The sequence below is a fragment of the Hylaeus anthracinus genome, unplaced genomic scaffold, assembly GCF_026225885.1.
Source record: "Hylaeus anthracinus isolate JK02 unplaced genomic scaffold, UHH_iyHylAnth1.0_haploid 11981, whole genome shotgun sequence".
In the NCBI taxonomy this organism is placed as follows: domain Eukaryota; kingdom Metazoa; phylum Arthropoda; class Insecta; order Hymenoptera; family Colletidae; genus Hylaeus; species Hylaeus anthracinus.
In genome coordinates, this window is record NW_026534329.1 from 2,105,180 (window position 1) to 2,128,967 (window position 23,788).

Genomic DNA, 23,788 nt, shown 5'->3' on the forward strand with positions numbered 1-23,788 from the left:
ATCGATGTGTTTAAAGTGCAGTGCGCGAATTTGTGGAAAGGATACTTTGGCTCCATTCGCGATGGTCTTCAGAATTGCTATGGCTGGGTTAGAAAACGACAGCAAGAGTCCTTTGAGGCATTCGCATTACACATTTACCAGAAAGTTCCGCTTTCCGATCGCCGATACGTGGCTCTCGACCATTTGCTCGCATTTGCCTCGCGGTATCAGCGAATCCTTGGAGCTGACTCTGTAAAATGCAGAGAGCGTCGCGATCGAGCACGGTAAAAAGCTGGGGCATTCGCTATAATTTATCGTCCTTCCGTGAAAAACCCGCTCTCCATTACCATCGATTAGCGATCGCGTTCAGAATTCATGCTTGGGCGTTGTAATCCCTTGCGAGGCATGATTACGTTTCTCTTGTAGAAATTAAAGTGGGACATTCAAGCATTTATATATTTCTATTTATCCAGCGAGTCTCGAAAAGCACGTTGATTCAACTCCACGTCGCAATCCCTCGGTTTAATTTTCGTAATCCGCTGTGTACCCCTTGCGAAAGGCTTCGAGGAATGTTGCTGAGGGTCTAGTTAGTAAGAAACATAATATTTCTCGTATATTAATTTCTGTATAATTCCTCGCAATATAACGTGTAATATTTCCAGATATCAAAGGTGACCAAAGTCTAAAAATTGAAAGGTTTTAGATAAAATAATTCGCGAAACGTTGCAGAGCTTTGGTAGTGTTCACGCATTGTCCTTTTATTACGTGCTGAGATTGCAAAAGAATCTAGTAAACACCAAACGAAAGCGAATGGCGCGTTAACGTGCATACATATTCATGCGTTCGAAATTAAATGGGGTTTGGCAAACATGCCTGTTTAAAATGGTGATTTTATAGTGACGTCGCTGAATAGCGTTAATTAAGGAAATTAGAAAAAGAATGGGACGAGCTGATTTGCAACTGAAAGTTAGATAATCAGCAAGTTAATTAACGATAACCATGGAACTTTTTGCAACCAGTCACCTTGGCTGTGTAATAGCATAAATTAATATGTTTTGGAGTGGTTGTATTCCGTAGTTGATAAGGAAATGACAAGTTTCTATAATCGTGGAAATTTCTTGCAACGAGAAATCTTGGAATGAATCCATTATCAACGACAAGGTAGAGAACAAATGCAGTTACGACTGTTTGATGTGATATCATCATACATAAATTTCGAATATTTGGAAAAATATTCAATATTTTAAAGCATTTGTTGTATACACATTAAATTCATTTTCGTATAATATTCAAATCTGTACTAATATTTGAAAAACTCTTCATTTTGCTGTTTCATCTAGTCAGTCTAAATATGTATGTTAATTATTCGGATCTCTTCTGACGCAATCAACGACAGGAATTACAGATTGAATACGATTTTCCATAATTGTGTTTACCGTGTGATTTTCCAAGAAAAATTTCCGTTCCATCAGAATCGCACCCAGTCGTTAGTAAACGAAGAAATCTTTTCATCTGCATTTGTAGAACGTTCGCCCGGATAAGAAAGTTGGACGAAATATCGACATTTCCGCAATTTCTTGTCGGGCACCGTTAATCTTCTTTTCCTTCGTGTGACTTCTCGAGATCTCGTAATTTACTTGAAACAACCTTGGACGGCTAAGGCAATTAGGAAGATTATCGGTGTATATTCTTTGCTGGGTCAGTTTCAGGAAACGTTCTCTTGATGGTGTTGTTATTCGGCGCCAGGGTTCATCTAGTTTACGCGCGAGATACGGTCCTGGCGAATCGATTATCCTTGATGAAGGTATAAATTCCTGAAAGCGTTGCTCCATTTTAAGGTAATCTCATCCATCGTTGGACGTTGATGCGAACAACTGCACCCTTTCGGAGAACGTTCATCTTGTCTGAAATGGATAACAATAACTACAATCTACCGAAATCATTGTCGCGTATAGGAATTGTTAGTGACTCAAAATGTGAATGTCAACTTTGACATGTAAACTTTGTAAAAGGTTTCAAAGGTTAAATTAATAAGTAAAAAAAAAAATATCGGTTCTCGTGGTAATCAGGTAGTTTTGGGTTTATTTTGAATTTCTACTGTAATAAATACAGTAATAAATAAAAATATTTACACCATCTTCTATATTATTTTCTGATGAAATCATGCGTTCACATTTTATAAAATAGCTTGCATAAGAAAAGAAATACCTGAACGATTAGCAAACTCCTTCGCCAGTTTTAATTGCCATAATTTCTCTGGTTTCCATTTTGTTTTTCCAGCATTTTTTCTTGACTCCCTGTGATTACACTTAAGAAAATGTCTTGGATCTTGCATCGATACTTTGAAGGCCATAGCTGGTGATCACGCGATCACGACTATCTATGGCAAATGATCTCGATCATTCGTAATCATGCTATTAGAAGAATTGACGCACTTGAGAACCGTCGGGGTATAAATTTTGTGTCGAAATAAACTTGTTTATGGGACGAGTCTTTATTAGGTGAAAAAGAGAATTTGTGGAGATTTTTACGGATAAGTTTGCTAATTTTTCATAAATTACGCACGTTCAGCGACTTGTTTATTTTGGCGATTAGGGAAATGATAATTTCACGCTGAGTTAAATTTATCTGAAAGCAGAGATATTGAAACACACGAAGATTTAATCATCATTGCTGCATGCTATATATTCGTAGAAAACAAATCGAAGGTCGAAGGCTGAAGAGAACTTATTGAAAGGGTTCGAGAAATCTTATTTTGAAAGTTTCTCTACAGTTCGCTACGGCAATTTCTTCTATATACAATCGCTATATTATCTTAATTAAATAATAGAATTTGATAAAAGTAGATACCTTTGATCCGTCTATTTTAACTTATGAGTCAACTAGTAACTATAATGATATCAATAATTCTATTACGTCCTATTGAATACAAGTACAGGTGACGCGACTAAGTTTCAAAGTTATTTTCCATGAAAATGAATGTACAAGTGGAAGACATCTGTTCTAACATTTATGCTTATTTAGACATCTGGAGTTTCTACTTGTTCTCTAGTCCTTCTGTCGCTTCTAACTGCTTCTTAATATTACCCTTAGTATTCGTAGGTAGTATTCTATTTTCATTTTTATTTTGTAGTTAATATAATGAGAACATTATAATATTTAGGTGGTTGGCTGACAAAACGATGAATCTACAGGACGTTTTCTTCGATTTGATCATTTAAAAATTTGTCTATTTCTTTTTTTATTCGAGGATACCTAAATGCGAAAGTAGAAGTGTTTTTGTTTTAAAGGAACATTCTAATAATTATATAAACACTTTTTTCAAAGTCTGTTACCTGTTGTCGTCAAGGATTGAAAGAATCGAAGACCTTTCAAACGCAGTAGAATTTTGCTCGAACGATTTCCATTTTGTAAAAGTCTGTTTTGAAATTCTGGACACCGTAAGCAAAACTGGAAAAATGTCGCCGGCACTTCGAAGCGTTACACAGCTCAGCGAAGGAGAGGGAGAACCGGTGAGAGACAACAAACGAGAAAGAAAGACGAAAAGCATTATAGTGTTCCTTCTGAAGGCTTCAAACGCAGTACGGCTCGCGGTACCGGTTCGTGGACCGTGTATCTCCAGCGATCGATCGCGAGCGATCGAGAACCCTCGAGTGCGCTTTCTGAAACGGTGGTGATTTATTAATTGTTCGCGAGTGGGAAGAATATTGGAGAGTAGGCGTCAAATTCAATTCACTTTGTACTCCAGCGTTTCCCAAACTGTGTTCCGTGTGACATGACCAGGAGTAATACGATTAATAATTCAACACTGGTAGGATTGAAAGGTTTCTGTTCACTTAAAATTGCTGCCCTCGTCGTTTTCACTCGAGCGTAATTTTATTATCGTTGTTTATTACCTTTCGAAGATTTCTTTTGTTGAAGATATTCCAAGTTCTTAGAAGGTGGAGAATAGAGATGATTAGAGAATACATTCTTTGGATGAAAATTACTCCGCTAGCCTTACATCGAGAAATTGCATTTTACATAATTGGAACGTATCGATGCGCAAAATCGGTTCGAAGAGAATGACCCTACAGGTTTACAGTCTAATTCAATTTGTATTGTAATTGAATTTGTATCCACATAGCAACGGATATCTATATCGTTAATACTCGACAAAGTGAATAAACTCACCTTTGTGCAGCGAGATTGTCTCATATACATGAAATATAGAACAATGGTGGCCAAATTAATATCTACAAATACCATTAAATTCATTTGTTCCTAAAACCTTTCCAAGCTCCTTTAAATCTGTTTATTCGAACGTGTCGGTTACAAAATACGCTTAAACGTGGCACTTTGGACAGTTTAATTTCTACTCTCTGGTCAAATTTCTGTTTACCCTGCGTTTAATAGACTGCATTGTGTTTATTTTGCATACAGTAAAAGGATACATTTGCGAGGGATATACATGTCAAATTTGCGTTACAAGAAGCACATTGAAAGTGATGATAAATTGATTCATTTCTTATTCTTGTTCGCGTGGAATGACTTCTAGAAAATAATTATACTTTATGTATTAGGAGATATTTAAAGTAATAAAATATAAAAACAGTTACAAATGGTTTTCTATGGTTTTAAGTGAATTGAAATAAATATTTGAGACTGTAATTTTTTACTCGTATGGTACGAAACGTGTATCTAGATTGGGTTCATCACTCAAGTGGACGCGCGTCAAATGGTCGAAAGTTTTTGTCGTTTTGCTGGGCTGTTAGAAATCGATTCTTCCAATCTCGCAATTTGTCGCAATTCCAGAGTCAGTATGTGCTCCGAACCATCGTTGATATTTAGTTTCGTGTTCTGCAATCACGTTAAAGCAATTCAATTTCGAATTGATTGTTAGATGGGAATATATCACTTCATTCTTTGAAGAAACAAACGCTAACTGCTTTGAAACTTGCTACGAACAAGAGAAACACATTTTTATTTGTTACTTGTTCGATGGAAATTCCAATCTGAGCTATAAAATGGAGTAACAAGGGATTTTCTAAAAGGAGCATTAGAATTTTTTTTTTTTCTAAAAATTATATCTGTTTCTCACCTTTAATAGTACTCGTGTACATTTTTATTTAAAATAAATGAATCAGATGTATCCCATAGCACTCCGATTTTATTAAAATATTATTTTAATAATTTTTTATTAAAATATTAATTAAACATGGTGCATAAAAGCTAATCATCGTTAGTCGTAGAAAATTAATTATTTGGACGAAATCTTGGTTATCGATGTAGAAATTGAGTCGACGTCACATTGTTGTTATCTGTTGCAATGCATAATTGCGGCTTGCCGGCCGCATAATTCTGTGTTATGTGTCACGCAACGTATTAATTCAACCGTAACAAATCTGCGTTCATGGACGCTTCATTCAGTTTGCTTTTACTGCGATATCCATTGCTTTTCCGTACTTCGTTCTATTCCGATCGATTAATCACGAATTCGTAAATAACGCGAAAAGCATTCGGTTTTGTTTCATTCATATTTTGTTTTATTCATTATTTCACATTTCTATGTAACAGCTATTACACAAACAGTATTTAATAAAGCATCGATCGTCCAAGTTTATTAACATAAAAAGCACTTAAGCGACGCTAAATGATGAAATACGTGTAACTATTCATCGCACGTTGTACGCACTGAATATTTATATTATCCTTCATTTTGCACACAGAACACGATATTAATTTAGTTATTGCTACCAGGGGTTAAATTGTAATCAGATTGGCATTACATAATTTGATTCAATTGTTGGTTAATCAGAGGGTTAATTGCTTCAGTGAAACCATTGAAATCCATTATCAAAAGTTCATTATATTACAGTATTGTATTTGGCAGTATAAAGCAACTCAGCTTATTACATCGTGAGGTTTTGCTCGCGTATTTGAAATTTCATACCTCTTCTGTCATCGTTACTCAATTTTTTGTACATTGAAATAATTGTAGGTCTCGTAGTAATATTATTCATAAAATACACAGTACAATAATAAATATATAATACGTAAAATATAATAGAACTACTCCAACACAATTTCATTTATCATTGACACAAACAAGAGCAAACAAAGTAAAATATATTCCAATCTCGTTGCATATTGGAGCTATTAAGTAATTAAGTGGAAGCCAAACGAACGTCCAAGTTGAGCGACGTACAAGGAGCAGGTCAGAGTCTTCCTTCCAAAACAAATTGTTTGTTTACGTACCCGAATCCAGTCAGTGTACTTTGGACCGCAAACTTCAAAACATTTTGAAAGACGAAATAGGCTTCTCAGGCATTTGTCCTTGGTTGAATGTCGTGCTCATACCGCAATAATTTACATTACTTTTCCACTTCTATCGTTCTCGTTATCGCGACCTGTTAATTTACGTACTTGGTCGTTCTTAGTTTGCATTCATTAGCTAAAATTCGAGTATTCTGTTCGTTAATCGGTATGCCACGACCTTCAAACATTAATCCCCTAAATAATATACCTGGAAACAATGAGTGAACATTGCTGATGGCGCTGCTTTCGCTACAACGTGTCAAACAAATTTGCAAAATGTTATTCCTCGTTCAGTTCGTGACGAACGGATGACCGTTTCAGTGAAAAAGAATTCGTGGAAGAATTCTTAAAAGAGAACTGTGCCGTGCAACTGTAGTAATTTAAAATAGTAGGTTATTGTGCCGATGATATAATAGTTGGATAAAATCGAGAATAACAGTGGCATAACTATCAGTGAAATTGTACCTGGGAAGGTGATCGAGAAAGGAAAGTGCACAGCGCATCTGCGATCATTGCGGTCACGTTTCGTATCATCTGATAGCGGTTGCATCTTCTACGAAAATGTTTATCGAATGCATACCCTGGCTCAGTTGTCTCCGATGCAAGACGTCCTCCCCGGAATCCTTAAAAGTCCATGGATTGAGTTTCAAGTGAGTCTTTTTAAAGTGTTTTAACAACGATCATTTTTGAATGTGTCATTTGTTTCAATCATTTTATTGAGATATACCCTTGTCGAGCAAAATTCCTTGTTCCTTGTTCGTGGCATTTGTAGCGCATAATTTTGTAATTTTGTAATTGGTAATTCTAAGCTACAAAATTTCTTAGTGTATTATATCGATTTTTAGTACTTTTATGTGCTTCTCGTTATTATCTATGAAATTATTAACTGTTACAGTGTTGGTTTGAATTAACAACCGAGGAAGAGAAAGAACAGTGATAGCACTTTTAATTTATGCATGTTTCAGTCTCACTCTTTTGAGAAAAAAAACTCTACAAATCTCTACTGTCCTGTAGTTTAAATGAGAAATGTTTTTCATGTCATTACATTAAAATAAAATCAAGTTAATTTATACAAAGCTAACATATATGTTCATGGTATCAAGGTGACGTTGTCGTAATTTTTATTCATTTTCTATTCTTCTCTACACAAGACAGAACTACACAAGCAGATATGTCATATCGTTACAATTTTATAGTTCAGTAATTATTTCCTCAATAATGTTCCAAAGAAGTCCAAAGTATCAGGTAGTCGAGACATAAACAGACATATCCAAATAAATTATGCACATCGTCGATGTTTGCTAACGATACTTGAAATAAATGTATTTTAGTAAGAAAGAGAAGCTACGTTTCTAGTTAGTTCTTCGCGTACATGGAACAGTCAGCGTGGCTATATTTTACACGGCTGGTACAGTTTCTCGAAGCTGCGAAACTTACACCGCCATGAGCGCCATGCAAGTGTACATGCCACGAGCAAACCCGAATAAATTTGCATAAATTGTCATGTGTCAATTTACAAAGCGTATCCCGGTGACAATTTCATTTGAATATCAGCGAATGTTTCGAGTCTCGCAGCGAAAACTTGCTACCAGTTTTGTTCGATCGGCGCAGTGCACCATTCATTTTCACGGTGAAATTAACTTGGGCATTATCTATCTTCTATTACGCTTGAAAGTTTCAAAAACATTTGACAATTGCCTTTAGATTATTTAGCAATTTTTTAATTTGGATGTATTAACACGAGGTTTACGGAGGTTCGAGTAATTGTATTTTTAATTATTAAGCAAACCCAAAGGGAAAATATTAAACTTTGTGAATTCTTATTTAATATTTATGGTTAAGGTTCTCCGGTGTATATATTAAAATAGTACTGACTACTTGTATTTTTAAATTAATGAACATCATTATTATTTTCATGAGTATTATTTAAGAAAATACAAAAAGTTTCCACAATAGTTCTTCATTAAAACTGATGGCTTTTTCGTGTTGGCTCTGTTTGCATCGCGTATGATGAAATTCATATTTTTTCTGTATCTGTAAATAACATGCTGCTTCTCGATAGGAGAATTTTAAGCAGTCGGATACCACGAATTCGTGTCATGTAAATGTCTCCTATCGCGTGGACCGAGTTTCTGCAAGGTATTAGTAAATTCTCGGAACTTCGGGCGTCTTGAAATTTACTCGGAACTTGTTCCTCCAAACTCTATTTGAATTCTCTAAAAAAGCGATCGTGGGTCAAGGACGGTCAAACATGGAATATTAAACATGAAAAGGACGTATTTTGTTATTAAAAAAACCAAAATCCTAAAGCCTCCATCGTCAAGTCTTTATTTCTCTCCACTTCTGGCAACAATGGAGTTCAACGTATTCGCATTTACAAGTACGCGGGTTTATTTATAGCGTTTTATTTCCCAGGAGCCTGTCACGCGTTAAAATTGGGGCAGACACCATCTCGATGTGGTGAAAATTTGACGAGTTGTATACGACTGGCATTCTTGCCCGCGATGGATTTCATTCCGTGACCGGCAGGTATGGGTCGCGAGTTTATTTCAGCGATGGTTTTCGCGTGCACCGTGTATCGCTGTCGTCGTGAATTAAGGCTGATTCACACCGTGTGTCGAGTTACCGTGCGTCCACAGTTCATAAAACATTCATCAAAGGGACCGGCAGTCGCGTTGGAACGGTGACAGACAATGGGAGTAGTACTCTGGTGAAAAATTTAACAAAAAATTGCTTCAACGAACGAAAGACGAGCGATTGGCTGACGGATAGTGTGAATCCATCGACGAGTGTCCGATAATGATCGATTTCCTATAGCCTCTATTGTATTCGTCTTGTTTCACGGAGGAGCTGCTGATTGTTAGGTATTGATATCACGCTTTTGAACTTGGAAGGATGGTTAGAATTAAGGGTATCGATCAGCTCGAATTAGCCTCACTCACTTACCCTCGAGGAAGTTTAAATAAAACGATATGGAGTGATTGACCAAGGTTACAGTTAATTATTTTGCTACGATATATATGGTCGTCGAAGCAAGTGAATAGATGAATGACAATAAAAATTGAAATGTAGTAAAATTGTTTTTGAAGACTACCTAATATGGATCCTGTATGGATCCTGCATCGTTGCAGCTACCAGCTACGAAGTACCATTTAGGCGTGGATCGAGGGTGGTTAGGCAGGGCAAGGTTTTCGGAAATTGTGCTTCGACGCGTGATTCGCATTCATTGTCGCAGAGTTGCGTTGACGCAGGGCTTGGATGACGTACAGACTGTGTAACGCGTCAAAGGGTGAAAATATCTGGGACGGATTACATATTACAATAAGGAGCCTTTGATTCTGAGGTCTTGGAAACACAAATATAAAGTTAGAACGCCTCTACGCTTCGAGTTGGATCTCTAATTGTGCTCATTAATAATTCTAGGAATTCCTTGTTTTTTTTTTTGCAGTAAATAAATTCAGAGGTGTTTATGGTCCTCGCGAGGAGTATATTTAGAACGTCTCCGACCTTTCTATTTCGGGCCCCACCGGTAAATTTAAGATAGAGTTATTCCAAAAATGAATATGTATCGTGAATATGTATGAACCTGCGGTTACGAGAAACCTACAAATAAATATTAAAATTTTTCAAACCCAACTTCGTCACACTTACAAATCGATAAATCCTAGGCGGCAAGTTTGACCACAAAAATACGCGATTCGTCGGATACTGGTTAATCGAATCATTTTTGCCTAATTCTAAATTTCCCTGGCGAGTAGTCTGCTGTGTTCGTTCGTTACTCGAACAATTTCGAAAATTTCGACGCGCACTTCTGAACGGGAGTGGAGTTTCAGCGTGGAATAAAAACGTAGAGTGATACTCGAACGCATCAGTCTGTAAAAAATGTTGCAGTTGAATATCTCGCGAATTGTTGAGTATTTACCCGCGTGGACGGACAGGGGTACAGTATTTTTTCGGTTCAGAAGAAGAATATTCCACGCAAAAAGTTGTTTCGTTTAGTGCAATTGTTTTTAATGTACACATTACGAGGGGACTCGTAGGTAAATTAAAATTTACGAACACCTACGTACATGGGTAAATTTTTATTTATATATGTGGACATACATAGGTAAATTTAAATTTATATGCACGCAAGTCTCGATCAGGTATTTTTTTTTTAACTCTGCATTCAAATATCTTTGCTTGTCTCCTTGCTGCCATTCCATTCATCTTGAAAACGAATTATCGCCCACGCCCCAAAAAAGGGAGTGCTTCTTACCATCTCAACGAGGCCAAGAATTTTCGGTACGATTCATTAGGCGCCTCTGTTGGTTTCCACGCGATAAGATTTTTTCAACGAGCGAAGAAGAAGGTGTCAGACAAAGTTCAGCAGATGCACAGAAATAACGAGACTCCGGGCATAAAAGCGTCGGCAACGAATCCCTTAAATGGGTCGCAGCCTTTCGATCGAGCTTTCAGTAGACGGTAGCAGGCCTGGTTTACTCATCTTTCAGCCTTCTTTCGCGCGTCTTCATTGTGATCCCTTCGGGGTGAAAATGATTCCTTAGCCGGACCTTTACAATGCGAGCCAGATGGAAGGCGCTTTTCTTTTTTCTCGGTTCTTTCATTCGAGTCCACCCCCCTAGTTTCGAATTACTCCCATTCAGTTCCGCCTTTCACGGGCAACTCTTCGTTTCCCCTACTTAAATCCGCTTCTGTTCTCGATCATTTGCAGCCTGATTCCAGCGAGCTCCTAATTTAAACTTAATTATAGTTTTAAATCCTGCTTGTCGCCTGAATTTACCTTTAGGCGAGAGCCAGTCCGGTGGCTCGGAGACGATAGTCGAGAAAAATTGAACAGCTTCCTTGCAAATTATGTTAAATTAAGCGTGAAGCTGAAAAAGTCAGGATTTAGTCATCGTTAGGCTGGATATCTTTTTGTGTGAAGAATATTATTAATTTTAGGAAATGTATCTAGCGAGTGTTCATATCTTATTAGTAATTTATTTATTGGTCACTCAAGTGCACACATAGGTAGAATATCAATTTTATTTTAAGTTGTAGTTTGCAGATAATGCTTCTCGATTCAAAAAATTATTAAAACATGAATTGAAATAGAAATATTAAAATGCAGCTATATGTAAATTCTTTGTATCAAAGACGTAAATTCTTCGCTATTCGCACACTCTGAAAATGACTCAATGTAAGGAACTGAAACGTAAGTAACTAAATGTACTTAAATCTTGTTACAAGGACTACATCTGTACGTCCTTTCGTTTCAAGACCTTCAGAGCGATGCCTAACTCGTCCATATCAAGACATGCGGTCATGTTGTTGCTTTCGAGTAATTGGTCTTATTTTCTGACTTGTTTTATTCACGCACTCTGAGAACGAGTCAATTCAAGGAGTCGAAACTCGAGAAAATAAAAATTTGAGACGAGGTCAACAAGTGTACGTCCTTCTATAACGATACCTTCAGAGTGATACCGCATTTGTTTATTTTAGAGCATGTATCCAGGACAGTGTTGGTGTTACACAATTGGTTCTTTTTTTCTCTGGATCTCTTAGTGAGACATTCTGAAAATGTATCAAACCAAGTAGTCGAAAGTTGAGAAAATAAAACCTGCGGGTACACGTCCTTTCCTTCCAAGGTCTTCGGAACTTATTCATTTTAGGGCACGTGGCCAGGGCGTAATTGCTGCCAAAAATTTGGCTTTACTCCCTCGACTATACGGATACATAGATAGATGGGGAACCGTGCGAAGAGCGATTTCGTGGGGATTAATTCGAGTTGAAAGGAAGGAGATGGATCGTGGCGCAGCCGTTCCGTCACGAACAGTACACTAATTAGAGGATTCTTTTCTCCCAAAGTAGAAACTCCGCTCCAGGAAACGAAGAAGAGTGTTTCCCTGTAACTCGCGGACGGACGGATGTCTGTCCTCGTGTTTGACTTTCGTCGGTGGCTTCGTTTGACTTTCTCGCAGGATTAAATTCCATTAGAACCGTCACCGTTTGCACACACGTATCTCTCTTTTTTTTTCAGTTTCCTGACCGCCAAAACGAGTCTTCCTTGACCTCCATTCATAATGGAATTAAAGCGACTCTTTTTGGCGGTTACACTTGCCCGCTCGAAAGGTCACAGGCTAGAGCAGCGACGTTTTCACGAATCGTTCCGTTCGCACGGTAATATCTTAATTGCGATGGTTCACGGATTAATTAGCAATTAGCTGAAACAAAATACACCGACGCGACGAGTTTTAACGAGCTTCAAGCTCGCGTTTGATCATTCGCGTGTTTTCTGATGTTTTCTGTGTTTAATCGAATTTATTTTACATGGAGAAATTGAATCGTTTCCTTCAAAATACATATTTCCAGAATCAGACAGCAGACTATTTCCTCTCACTCCGTGCGTAGGTCTTAAGGGGTAAAATATCACGATAAGAGATAAAGTGATACGAGTGGGTGGCTCTGCAATTATTTAGAAGCTTGTATTAACTAACTACCCCGTCTGGATCTAAAGTTCGCTGTTGCGGATCGAGTTATATCTTCTCTCACGCGTAATGTAGCGCTAATTGCTTAACTCTTCAAATTTCGCGTTCCAAGTTGACTCGTTTCCATCAAGAAGCAGAATGTTTTAACTTACCCATATCACCGAGCGTAAACTAATTGGCAACGTCGGCCTTTCTGAAACCCTGCGTCGATAATTCGAATGACTAGCGCGCTGAAATTACACTAATGCTCAATTCTAAATTAAATAGATGGGATTTTGTTGATGTTACGGCAAGACAGGTTCAACATATGTATTTTAGATCTTTTAAATTTGGATGTGGCGATGTTCTTTGTGGGAGAGTAAGGTGTTACGTTATCAATCGTTACACCTTCACACTTTTACCTGCAGAATCGTAAGAAATACGTTTAGAACAAGATACATAGTTCGTTAAAGAACAATTTAAAAGAAAAGGTGCAATAGCTCCCCTTTCGATGATACAGTTAATTCTACGGTTGCGGATTATTTTACATCCGCACATAGCCCGCAACGTCGCGCATGGAATATTCCGTATTTTCTGATGCAAATGGGTTAATCGAGGCGCAGAAAATTCCGCCGCGTTCGTTATGCTGTTTTGTTTCTCACATGTTTATCGAATAACAGAGAATACGGTTGTCCCCACTGTGCCCGCCCAATCCAAATGAATATTCAGAGGTTGGAAAGCAACGCGATGAAAAACAGGGTGTTCTGGGATCGCTGGGATCCCGCGTCGCCCGTTATCGGTTAATGAAACTCCTTTTCCGACGGCTTTTCCGAACGCGGAGATTGGTAGCGGATTTTATTGCATACGCATGAATCCAAGTCAATTTCCGGGATGAAACACGCGCGCACCAGCGACCTGATTCTCAGATGCAAATACACCTAACCCCCGATTTGCACAGTTTTCGAAATAACGAATATCTAAAAATAAAATCGGTCGGAAAGAGCAATTCATGTCCCGCGCGTTTGTTCAGTTGTTTGCCGTGTGTTTGCTAACATTTACATTAAACCAGAAAAAACGATTCACCCTTATTCCTGTACACAAAAACTGCGCGTATCGCTGTGCTGTTCCTAATTGGGAATTTTTTGCGACTTTGTGTTCGATGGTTGGCGATAAATAACTGCAGTTTCTGTAGGATTTTTGTAATTCGATTAAATCTTTGGGTAAAACGAGAGAAAAACAAATGAAGGGAAATTTAATGAAATCCAAAATTGCAATAATGAAATACAGCTTCATATATTTAATTGTTATTTCATGAATGGATTGATATATTTCTCTGTTCTTCGTTTAAATTTTATTCTATTTCACGTTGAAATAGATGAATTAAATTTGATAACTGCACGAATGATACGTGTCTTGTAATACAAAAAGCCATAGTTTTGATTTAAACGATATTCTGGTGAATAATTATAATTTTGAAAAAAGTAAATGAAGAGAAATGTAGTATCTATGATATTTTTCTTCTATCGAGGACAAAGTGGCACTAAAACTGCAAATGAGATGTTTACAGAAAACGTGTTCCATCGCAAATGTCTGTCTGGGAACGGTTCTCTAAATTTAGAAATGTAAATTTCAATCCCAAGGGTCAAGTCTGGACCATTCTACGTCGACGATGACAAAATCAAAACACTAATAGTGTTATAAATAACTCGCAGCAAGCTATTCGAGTATTGGGAGAAATACTTTAAATATTTCTGTTTACGACTATTTCGTCAAGGTTGATTGTGCAAGTCTCTACGACGTATAAGTCCTGCATAATTTAACGGAAATGGATACTAATGAATAACGTCTCCATCAGTGATTCAGACAAATGCAACGGAAGCTCAAGTTATAACTTCAGCAATTTAGAATTTTTAGAATATTTCCAGATAGAATTTGATGAAAATATTTTAAAGACCATAAACAACAGAAATGTTAACAAAAAAAATGAATTATTTACTAACCCCGAAAAAAAAGAAAAAATCCCTCAAAGTGTGGAGTCTCCTTATTTTTTCGAAAACCAGTTCGACTTTCCTGAGAAAAATAATAGTTTCCTCGACGATGCCGTTCTCATCTCTCTTTCTCCGCCTGATGATGCCTGCGGCGTTTATGCGCGAGATTACTGGAACGTTTGCATATTGATCGTCGATGGCGCGATGACTCGATTCAATCGCAAAACGGGATACGACTGATCCCGAAGATTTCACAAGCGACGGCAGTCGCTGCGAATGAAAATCGGACATTTTATTCCGTCTCGAGCGTAAATTACGTTTTGTCCCGGATTTGCCAAAGTGGATTCTTAGGTAAGGCTATTCTAGCTGATGCTCTCAGATGGAAACTGGCTCCATGACGTCCATCAACCTTTCAACGATGTTGTCATGGCGTATCATTGAGAAACTGAATAGTGACGCGATAGTATTAAGATAACTTGGAAAATAAATACGTTCGTATGAGCTGGTATCCTTGAAGAGGTCGTATAAATCACTTGCTTTCTTTAATAAACGCTTCCATGTCTTGAATTTTAGTTGAATAGAGTTATACGAATATTTTATATTCCAGATAATGTAATTTATCGAGGTTATATCAGTATGATAGTGTTTGAATCCTTGTATCTGTGTATCCTTGTATATGTGTGCTGTCCTATCCTACATGTTTCCACGCTTTCTGCTATAACGTGAAAAGTTTGAAAGAAGAGTTTGACGCATGGATGGCGTGCGCGTACGTCCTAACAAAACCGTAGCGCTCTGTGCAGTATTCACCGTGACAGCACGTATCGTGGAAATGCGTCCAAGTTTCAGCGGTTATCGCTTTTCAAGACGTTTTGGCGTAAGCCTAGCTCTTTTGAGAAGTGATTCCACGATGACGGATGTGCCAAGGGATTCATTTGTCAAACGAGGTGCAGGCTTACATTCGGAAGCCTCGAACGGTATTATAGGGTTGATAAGTTTCAGCTTAGGAGCGATTACTGTAAACCGTCCATTGACGTGAAATTGAACACTGTGGCGCGAGAACGATCACTTTCAGAATTGAAGGCTTCTCGAGATATAAAAAGAATGTCTTCTCTTTTGGTCAGTGTAGGATACTTTGTCACATAGAAAGGGTAAGAAAATGGGGGTTGCTGAATCGAAGCCTTTCTTGGCATTTCTTTTAATAATTCTTACGTATAGATAGTTTGAATAATGCATGTGTAAATATAATAATATTGTACATATACAGTCGTATTTAATACACGAAGTTTAAATAAACCAACTTTGACCAAGTTTGTCAACTCTTTCCAGAAAACAAGCTATAATTCCATGTAAGCTAAAATTCTATTAGTTCGACATTGTTTCACTCTGAAATCAAACAAAATAATGGAATGCATGCATCAACTCGATAATAATAAAAAGTTGGGATTGCAGAGGCAAGAAGGAGCTCATTTGCGTTAAAGCTTTTCATCTCCGCACTTGGTATTGTTCGAGACTTCTGAGTTAGGTGGAAGAGCTGTGTCGCACTAGAAAGTGATTGCTGCATTCCGCGAGCATTGCAGCTGAGCTTCATCCACTTTTTCCAAAGTAATGAAGTTTCCGAATAGTGCACCCTCGGAAAGGTCACGGTTCGGATTCGAAAGCCGAGAACAGTGTTAATTACCAGAACGGGGGCCGTGGAGGTATCAGGAACTTCATTCGTGTTCAAACTTTTCCACTCAATATTATTGGAGGCTATCTGATGTAAACCGTCTCCTTTTCGAAAACGATTTCTGTAGTTTGTCGGTATTGCAGCTGCTGTCTCTTTCGGAATAATTAATTTCTCAAAAGGTCGCAATTTAGTTCGCTAAGGTTCTGACTTGGGGTTAAGCTTTTTGAGAGTCATGAATTTTTTAAATCGCCGCGATTTATGTTTAGAAGCATTTAACTGTAATAGTTGAGCTTTGAAGGTATTAGTCATTATTCAATTCCATTTGATGTACTCAGGAGTAAATCATAATATTTAAAAAAAAAAAAAAATGTTTTAAAATTATAGTAGCTAGTTTTTAATTTTAAGATTCAGTACTGTAGCATTGCACCTAGGTTTGATTAAAAAAATAATTCATTATACCTATGAACTTCAGATAGTATTAGAATTCGTACTTTCCTGCTAGAAATCATCACATAGTGTAAATTGTCGATTATGGTGAAACTTTGCAGATTTGTAGAATAGCCAACATGACACCCATTTTTAAAAATTGTGAACATCATCTTATTTCCATCAAATGCTATAAAGAACTCGTTTCAAACATTCCCCAGTATTTTCAATATTTTTCGACACAGAGGGGGTGAAACTTCGGAACAGTGATTTCGAAGTTGTTCGAACTTCAAACTTTTCTTTTTCTCGATAAGGAAAGGTCACACGATAAAATGTCGTTCAACATTCTCGATTTCGTTTTGCATGAAGAGACACCCCCTTTGATTCCCGACACCCTGTGCGCTCCATTCGAAAAGAATGCAGCTGGGCATAGTTCGAAGCTCCGTCGAGCTATAAAAATCGTAACGAAATTTCATGGCTGACTGTGAAGTTTTGAAGAAAACGGTACGAGACAACCCTGTGGAAGGCAACGCTTTTTCTATTTTCGAATTAGCCTTTGGCCATCGACAACAACCGCCGAAACGGTTCGAATCGCTGCTGCGCGTTTCGGAGACCTGGCTAGCACCCCTCTGGTCCCATTAACCCGTTGACTGCGGAACGATTTTTGCTGGAAGTTTTACGAACAGGATGAAATTTTTAAAAAATGACACCTTATAAAGGGTGACAAGAAGAAACTTTCTTTGTATTTACAACTTATTCGTCGGATGTTTGGTCTCAAAAATAAAAAATAGGAACTTAGAAGTCCTTCAACAAAGAATGTCATCGAAATTCAATAAATAAATTTTAATAAAATTCGACTTTAATAAATTTAGGACGTTGTTTCGCGTATAATACAAAACGTCACGACAGTATTTATCACCATACACATCATTGCACATCATTGCCAAGAGCAAGGAACAATTGAATAGGAAAATGAACTACGTATAAAGAATTCTACATTGGGTCAAAAATCATTAGTCCAGTCACTTTAGACTTAATTACGAAAGTATTTTGAGAATCTACATTGATGAAAAAATGTGCTACATCATTTCAATACTACCGAACAGTTGTCAAACTTCAAAGCATCCTCATTTTGTTAAAATTCATCCAACACTGTTGCGATAAAAGCTAAGTTAAAGCTTGAACCTTCTATTTGTTGATCCCACCTGGCCACTTTCATTTAAGTCGATCGACGTGAAATCCCTCCTTAAAGAAGGGGTTGCTAAATTGTACTTTCTTAATGCTTCAGAATTAACGCTTACAATTAAGAGAAAAAATTTTTATTTTACTTGAAAGAGACGATGAGATATCACGATTACCGTCTCGGCATAATTTTCACAACCTGACTCTTCTAGGCGATTTGCTCAGAATATTAACAGTAAAATGCCACCTACAAATTTGTTTTCTTAATTACAAATTTAGAGTCGCGTCAACTACTAATGGTTATTAATGACTTAACTTCGGTTAACGTTGAATCTTGTTAAATAAATTGGTGTGTTGTATCACCTTCTACATTCCATTTATTATTGTTCGACTTTCAATTCTCAAACAAGCCCCTATTTTTAGACGTTTAGAATCTGTCCTTAAAAAAAATCAGGCAGGTAAACGAGTCGCTCGGTTCAAGCTTGAATTTAGCCTCGTTGCAAGTTTTGCACGAATTTCGACAAGGTCGCGGAACGTTGAAGTTTGACGGCCAGCCAGTAGCGTTCAAGTGTCGCAATAAATTAGTAGTGTAGTTGGACATGCCTGGCCTAGAGTGACTGGACTACATCTCGGTGTTTCTCGTGTGCATTGTAGGTTGCTCGGATTGACGCCGGAACTAGGACAACGGGTGCATTTCGCAGAGGGCACGAACTTACGGTGCCGCGAAGATAAGAAACCGTCCGATGATTCGGAGGAAAGGTTGGCAATGGGCGAACGGATCGTGTGAGAAACGAGAGCGAGATAGGAATGACTGGCTGCTGCGTGCCTGCCTTTGTTCGGGGAGATAGCCGGCGCAGAGGAGATCGAGGCGCACTTAGACATTCAATTAGTCCTGATAAATTATCGCGAAAGATGGAGTCGGCTAACGCGAGACAGACACGTCGTTTCCTACCGCATTGAGTTTCTGTCACCGTCTAGGGTTGGGTTCTCGCACGCGTTTCTAGCGGTTTCATGCATAAGCTCGTGCTGTCTTTAAACAGAATTTTCTATCTTGAAAAGAATAGTTTCTAGATTAAAGAATAGATTTCTTTAAGAAGGTACAAATATTTATGGGACTGACTGTATAGTTGTAGATAATTTGTTGATGTTTGGTAGAAAGCTGCCTGGAATTTCTTATATAAATAAAGAAATAAAAGAAATAAAGAAGCTGCTCTGGTTTTTCTGTCAGAAAATACCGACTTTAACAAATATTGTACAGGTTCAATCTGAAATTCAAAAAAATTTGCGTTCTCGACAGTTCGAAATTTATTTTACGTTTCTCTCTTTGAAAGTTAAAATTGCTCTCCAGTTTGCTCTCGTCAAAATTTACGTTGACGCACCGAAAGCCAAATAGAAACAGGGAATTCCCGTTCAACCAGAATCAATTCACACCGACAGATTCAATCAAACATCGGACAAAAGGGACGAAAATTACCACACTTTTCGTCTACCGATCGGTTCAATGTAATTCCGTCGCAGTTGGTAGAAGTATCACGTTGACCGCCACGTCACTCTTATGTGGATGACAAAGCTTTTTACTAAATAACTAAAAAGATTAATTTCGAAGGCAAACTGTCTAGAAAAATGAATCTGAATAAAATCCATGCCATGAATATGGAGAGGTTAAAAAAATAAATATCACTATGCTAGATTATACAGTTCCCAATTGTCTCGAGAGAAAATTTTAATCTCGAACAAAAGTCGAGCACTCGTCATTTGAATCTAATTTGAACTGTTTCTATTTAATACAAGAAAACGATTCGATGCAATTTTAATATTCGAACGTTCATCGTATCGAACGGCAGTTTGTCGAGAGAGCGGAGGATCGGGGATGCATAAAATTGCAAAGCAGATTATTTCCTGGCTCTCTTCGCCATCATTCGTCGATTAAAGTCTTCGAATTATAATAAATTATTCGCTCTCATTGATTTCTATTAAAAGTACTTCGCTAGAGCGATTGTTATTCAAATTCCATTTAAACGACAGTTTATTTAAAGATACAGACCCGATTAAGTTGTACCCGTACCATTCTCATTTTCTTTTTAAAAATAAAATTCGACGGGAACGAAAATTGCTAGAAAAAAGAGCCGAGGGGAAATTTGATATTTCGGCGTTTTTCGAGTCGTTTCAATTAACAAAAATAATGAAACATACGTTCTGTTGATTTTTGCATTCGACTGTCAGCTCCTCACGAAATTGTTTCTAGGGATTTCGGCTGTTACGGAGGAAACCGCCAGCTGACATTTGAAATTTAACCGTTCGGATGCGCTTTTATTATGCTATTTCGCAACACAACGGCAGATCGAGATTAACTAATAGGATAAATATAATACAGGTCGTCAGGTCCAAATGGACGGGGCTCTGAGAATATTGAATGGGCACGCTCGTGCGTGAATTTTAATCGGATATAAGCGTTATTTCGATCATTTCACATCATCACGTGACAGTTCTGTGTTGACGTATAAGCACATCGCTTTTATTCGCAATTTTCGACAGAAGAAAATGAAATTCTCTTTTTCCTTCTATAACATACGCTTCACTTGATTTAATTATGGGTAGATATTTATTAATTTCAATCTAAAGCAGAGTTGGTACATTATTTTTTTTTTGGATATACAAAACATTAACAAGGATGAAATCATTGTTTTAAATTTTATAACGACAAAATTTTATCGAATAATTACAGATTCAATGTTATACTTCAATTGCCAATGTAAATATTATGATCGATTACTTTTTGAAATCGGTAAAATAAAATTGACCTCAGCTCGCTCTCTGAACTCGAGATTTTAAAATTGGCCGTATCTATTCGTGATCCCACTTGGAGATTAATTTTTGTTTGAGAGGAATAGGTAATCAACGATCGTTTTCGTTTCAATGTTGAAGTATTGGATGTATTCGCGTCAAATCTCGTTGCGAATTCGGTGTAAAGTGAATTTTACGATCAGTATGCTGTGACCGCATTATGCACGTTACACTGGTAATGTTTGTTAGCCGTGTTTTATGATGGAGCATCGTTAAACTTCCTGATTTAAACGGGTTTCGAAGCTCACAAAGTTGCTTCATAAATTTCAATTTATTCGCGCAGAAACACGGCTCGAAGCGTTGTGTACTTTATTATATTTCACGTACGACGTGTGCGCGCGCGATGATAATAATTAATAATGGCCATTTCATAAAAACAACGTACATGTAGGCGAAACACTTCTGTCTCCGTATTTGAAAATGTATAAAAAGTTATTAAAAGCTTGGAAGTGAGCAGCTTACATTGCGCTTCAATGACAATTTTTATATCGCCAGTCGTTAAGGTGAAATTAGAAGTGCTTCGGCTGAACCTCGCCCCTTTGCACAATAAAAACCATAAATAAATGTTTCAGGACACTCTCTACAGCGAACACGTTACATTAGCCACCACGAATGAATTACGAGCAGAAAACAATGCGTGACGAGCAGAAGTTTCTTGTATCGATTCGTTACGTAAAATGTACTCCATAAAAATGTCCCCTATTCATCTTAACTTGTCTGTCCCGTACAAGACAATCACTGTGTCTATTCCTTTTGGTTTCATCTGTGCGAAAACTCAAACGTAACGTTTCACGCGCGCGCGCGTGTGTGTGCGTGTGTGTGCGTGTCGCGTAATGTATTCACGTGCGTGAGGATTAAACGGGGGCGAGATGTAAAACAGGTAAACCGGTAGGTAGCGACCGGGAATAAAGAATCGTGCACATATAACTTCGGTATTACGTATGCGCATAAGTTACCGCAAGCCAGCCTCGACATTTTTGCAAATATAAATCCGTGACTTCTTGGGAAAGCTCGCGTGCCACGTGATTTGTGGATCGTTCGATGCATGACGCGGCCGTTGTCGACTCACTCGCTGGGGACATGAAAGCGGAGAATCCGAAATTCTGTTTAGAAATTTTGTGTTGCGGCTGGGGTTCCGTCACGTTTTTGACGAATATCGCGCCGCAACGTAATTGGAAGAACACACTTTGTGTTCTGAAAAATGCAGGATTTTTCTTGGCGATTTAAGCAATGTGTTATTATTTTTTTTGGAAAGGAAAATTATTGATTTTCATCGACAGAAATAAATAACAGTCAGGGTAATATAATAGATAGATATAATACTGTATAAAATAATTATAATATGTATTTTACAAAATGTACTGTAATTATATGTTGTACTTGTATATGAAGTATTTATACATGTTGGCACGTAAACTCTATTAAGTTAGTTACTAAATTAAAAGCATACTTCATATACAATCTATAATTACAGAGATCAATTAAAAAGTCGCAATTTCCATCTACGTTCAAAATTATCAGAATGATAAAAAGTCACAAAATGTCAAGACTATCGTAACAAAACTCCAAGTCTTTTAAACGATAAGAATGACACGTCACATAATTTAAAAAGTATTGCTATAAAATTACAAACAAAAGAAATACTTGATGGCCAAACGAATTTAGAAAATCCTGTCCTGACTAATCACGAAAGTATACACATAACGATACAGCGTTCAAATATTAATGTATCAAGAATTGGGAATTAGATATCGGACATAATGGTTCACAATCACGCACAATTATGTAAAAAGCAAAGGGGAAAGTAATGGGATTAATTTTTTGTTCGACTCGGTTATTACGCTATTACTGACGATATATTTAGATTCCATAGATTTTGCATGATAGAAAGTGCTGTAACAATTTTGAACCTTGGATATAATCTAACATTTTTAAAAAACATTTCACAAAAAAAAGATCAAACAACACATTTGGAACGTAAATGTTTTTATCGAAGCAAATTTGATTAGCAGTCGTGCTGATTGGTTGGCCGAAAGTTCTATTTTCAAAAGACACATGTTAACTAAAAGTTTGGATTTTTCAAATTCGATGTTTTCTTGCTTTTTCGACTTTCCACCACGAGGGAAATGATTTTCTTTTGTTCGTCGAGTGTTTTTAAACTTGAATGAAAATGTTCCGCGATGGTAATCGGTCGTATTGATTATTCTGCATAGAAATGGGGTTGCAACATTCCGCTTTGAATAATGCAAGTGAACAAAGGGCGAAACTAATCTCGTGCATAAATACTCCCGTAGCTATTAATCAATATTAATTATTATTTAACAGCTTCATGTTGACAGGTTGCAAGCACCCCTTTTTTTTTTTTAATCGCGTTTGGAGTGCAAATTACTGGGAGATATTAAACGGATTTAAAACGAAAAATCAAATTATATGTGCAATGCAAAAATTCGATTTATCAAGGTAAATGTTTTAAAAAAAAAATTATTAAAATATATTTGGACCATTTCGATATTGTTGTAGCTTCCACTGCCACCAGAGTTTCACAACGCGAATTTGTTGCCCATTATTGACGCCAAGCACCGCGTAACGCGAAACTATACACACGATAAATGTTTCACACGCTTCCTCGCTGTTTCACTATTCACTTCTATTATTTAACTACCGAATGTCTACTATTCCTGTCCGTAGTATCCATGTTTCAATGTTCATTTATGATAAGTTACCATATAAACGTCGCACTGTTGATTTTTTGAACACGTATTGACAATAATTTCAAAGAAAATGTAGTGCTCGAAAAGTTTATCGTTCACACGGAAGAAGAGTTACTGGAACATAAAATATTCGCCCTGATTATAAAAGATTCGCATCCAGTTAACAATTTCCATGACAAGTAGCGCCACGCTTTCGAATTTGCAGAAATCAAGGGATGCGGAAAACGTTTCGTCAGCGTTACAAAA

The 23,788-nt window shown here is 37.3% G+C and overlaps 2 protein-coding genes across 5 annotated transcripts in view; one reads left to right on the forward strand and one right to left on the reverse strand.

The window, feature by feature from the left end:
* LOC128885286 (uncharacterized) overlaps positions 1-3,529 on the reverse strand; it is a 46,776-nt gene extending 43,247 nt beyond the window's left edge. The window contains exon 1 of the mRNA XM_054139266.1: positions 3,315-3,529. Coding sequence (XP_053995241.1) covers positions 3,315-3,529 — 215 coding nt within the window. The remainder of the gene's footprint in view (positions 1-3,314) is intronic.
* A 37-nt stretch (positions 3,530-3,566) lies between these two features.
* The window catches only part of LOC128885256 (eye-specific diacylglycerol kinase), a 73,396-nt gene continuing 53,174 nt past the window's right edge, over positions 3,567-23,788 (forward strand). Inside the window, exons 1-3 of one of the 4 annotated variants that reach the window (XM_054139215.1) lie at positions 3,567-3,693; positions 6,598-6,926; positions 18,642-18,746. In XM_054139215.1, coding sequence (XP_053995190.1) covers positions 6,838-6,926; positions 18,642-18,746 — 194 coding nt within the window. In that variant the 5' untranslated portion in view covers positions 3,567-3,693; positions 6,598-6,837. Of the gene's footprint in view, positions 3,791-6,412; positions 6,927-18,641; positions 18,747-23,788 lie in introns of all 4 variants that reach the window. The other 3 variants (XM_054139214.1, XM_054139212.1, XM_054139213.1) reach the window with 3 other exon arrangements.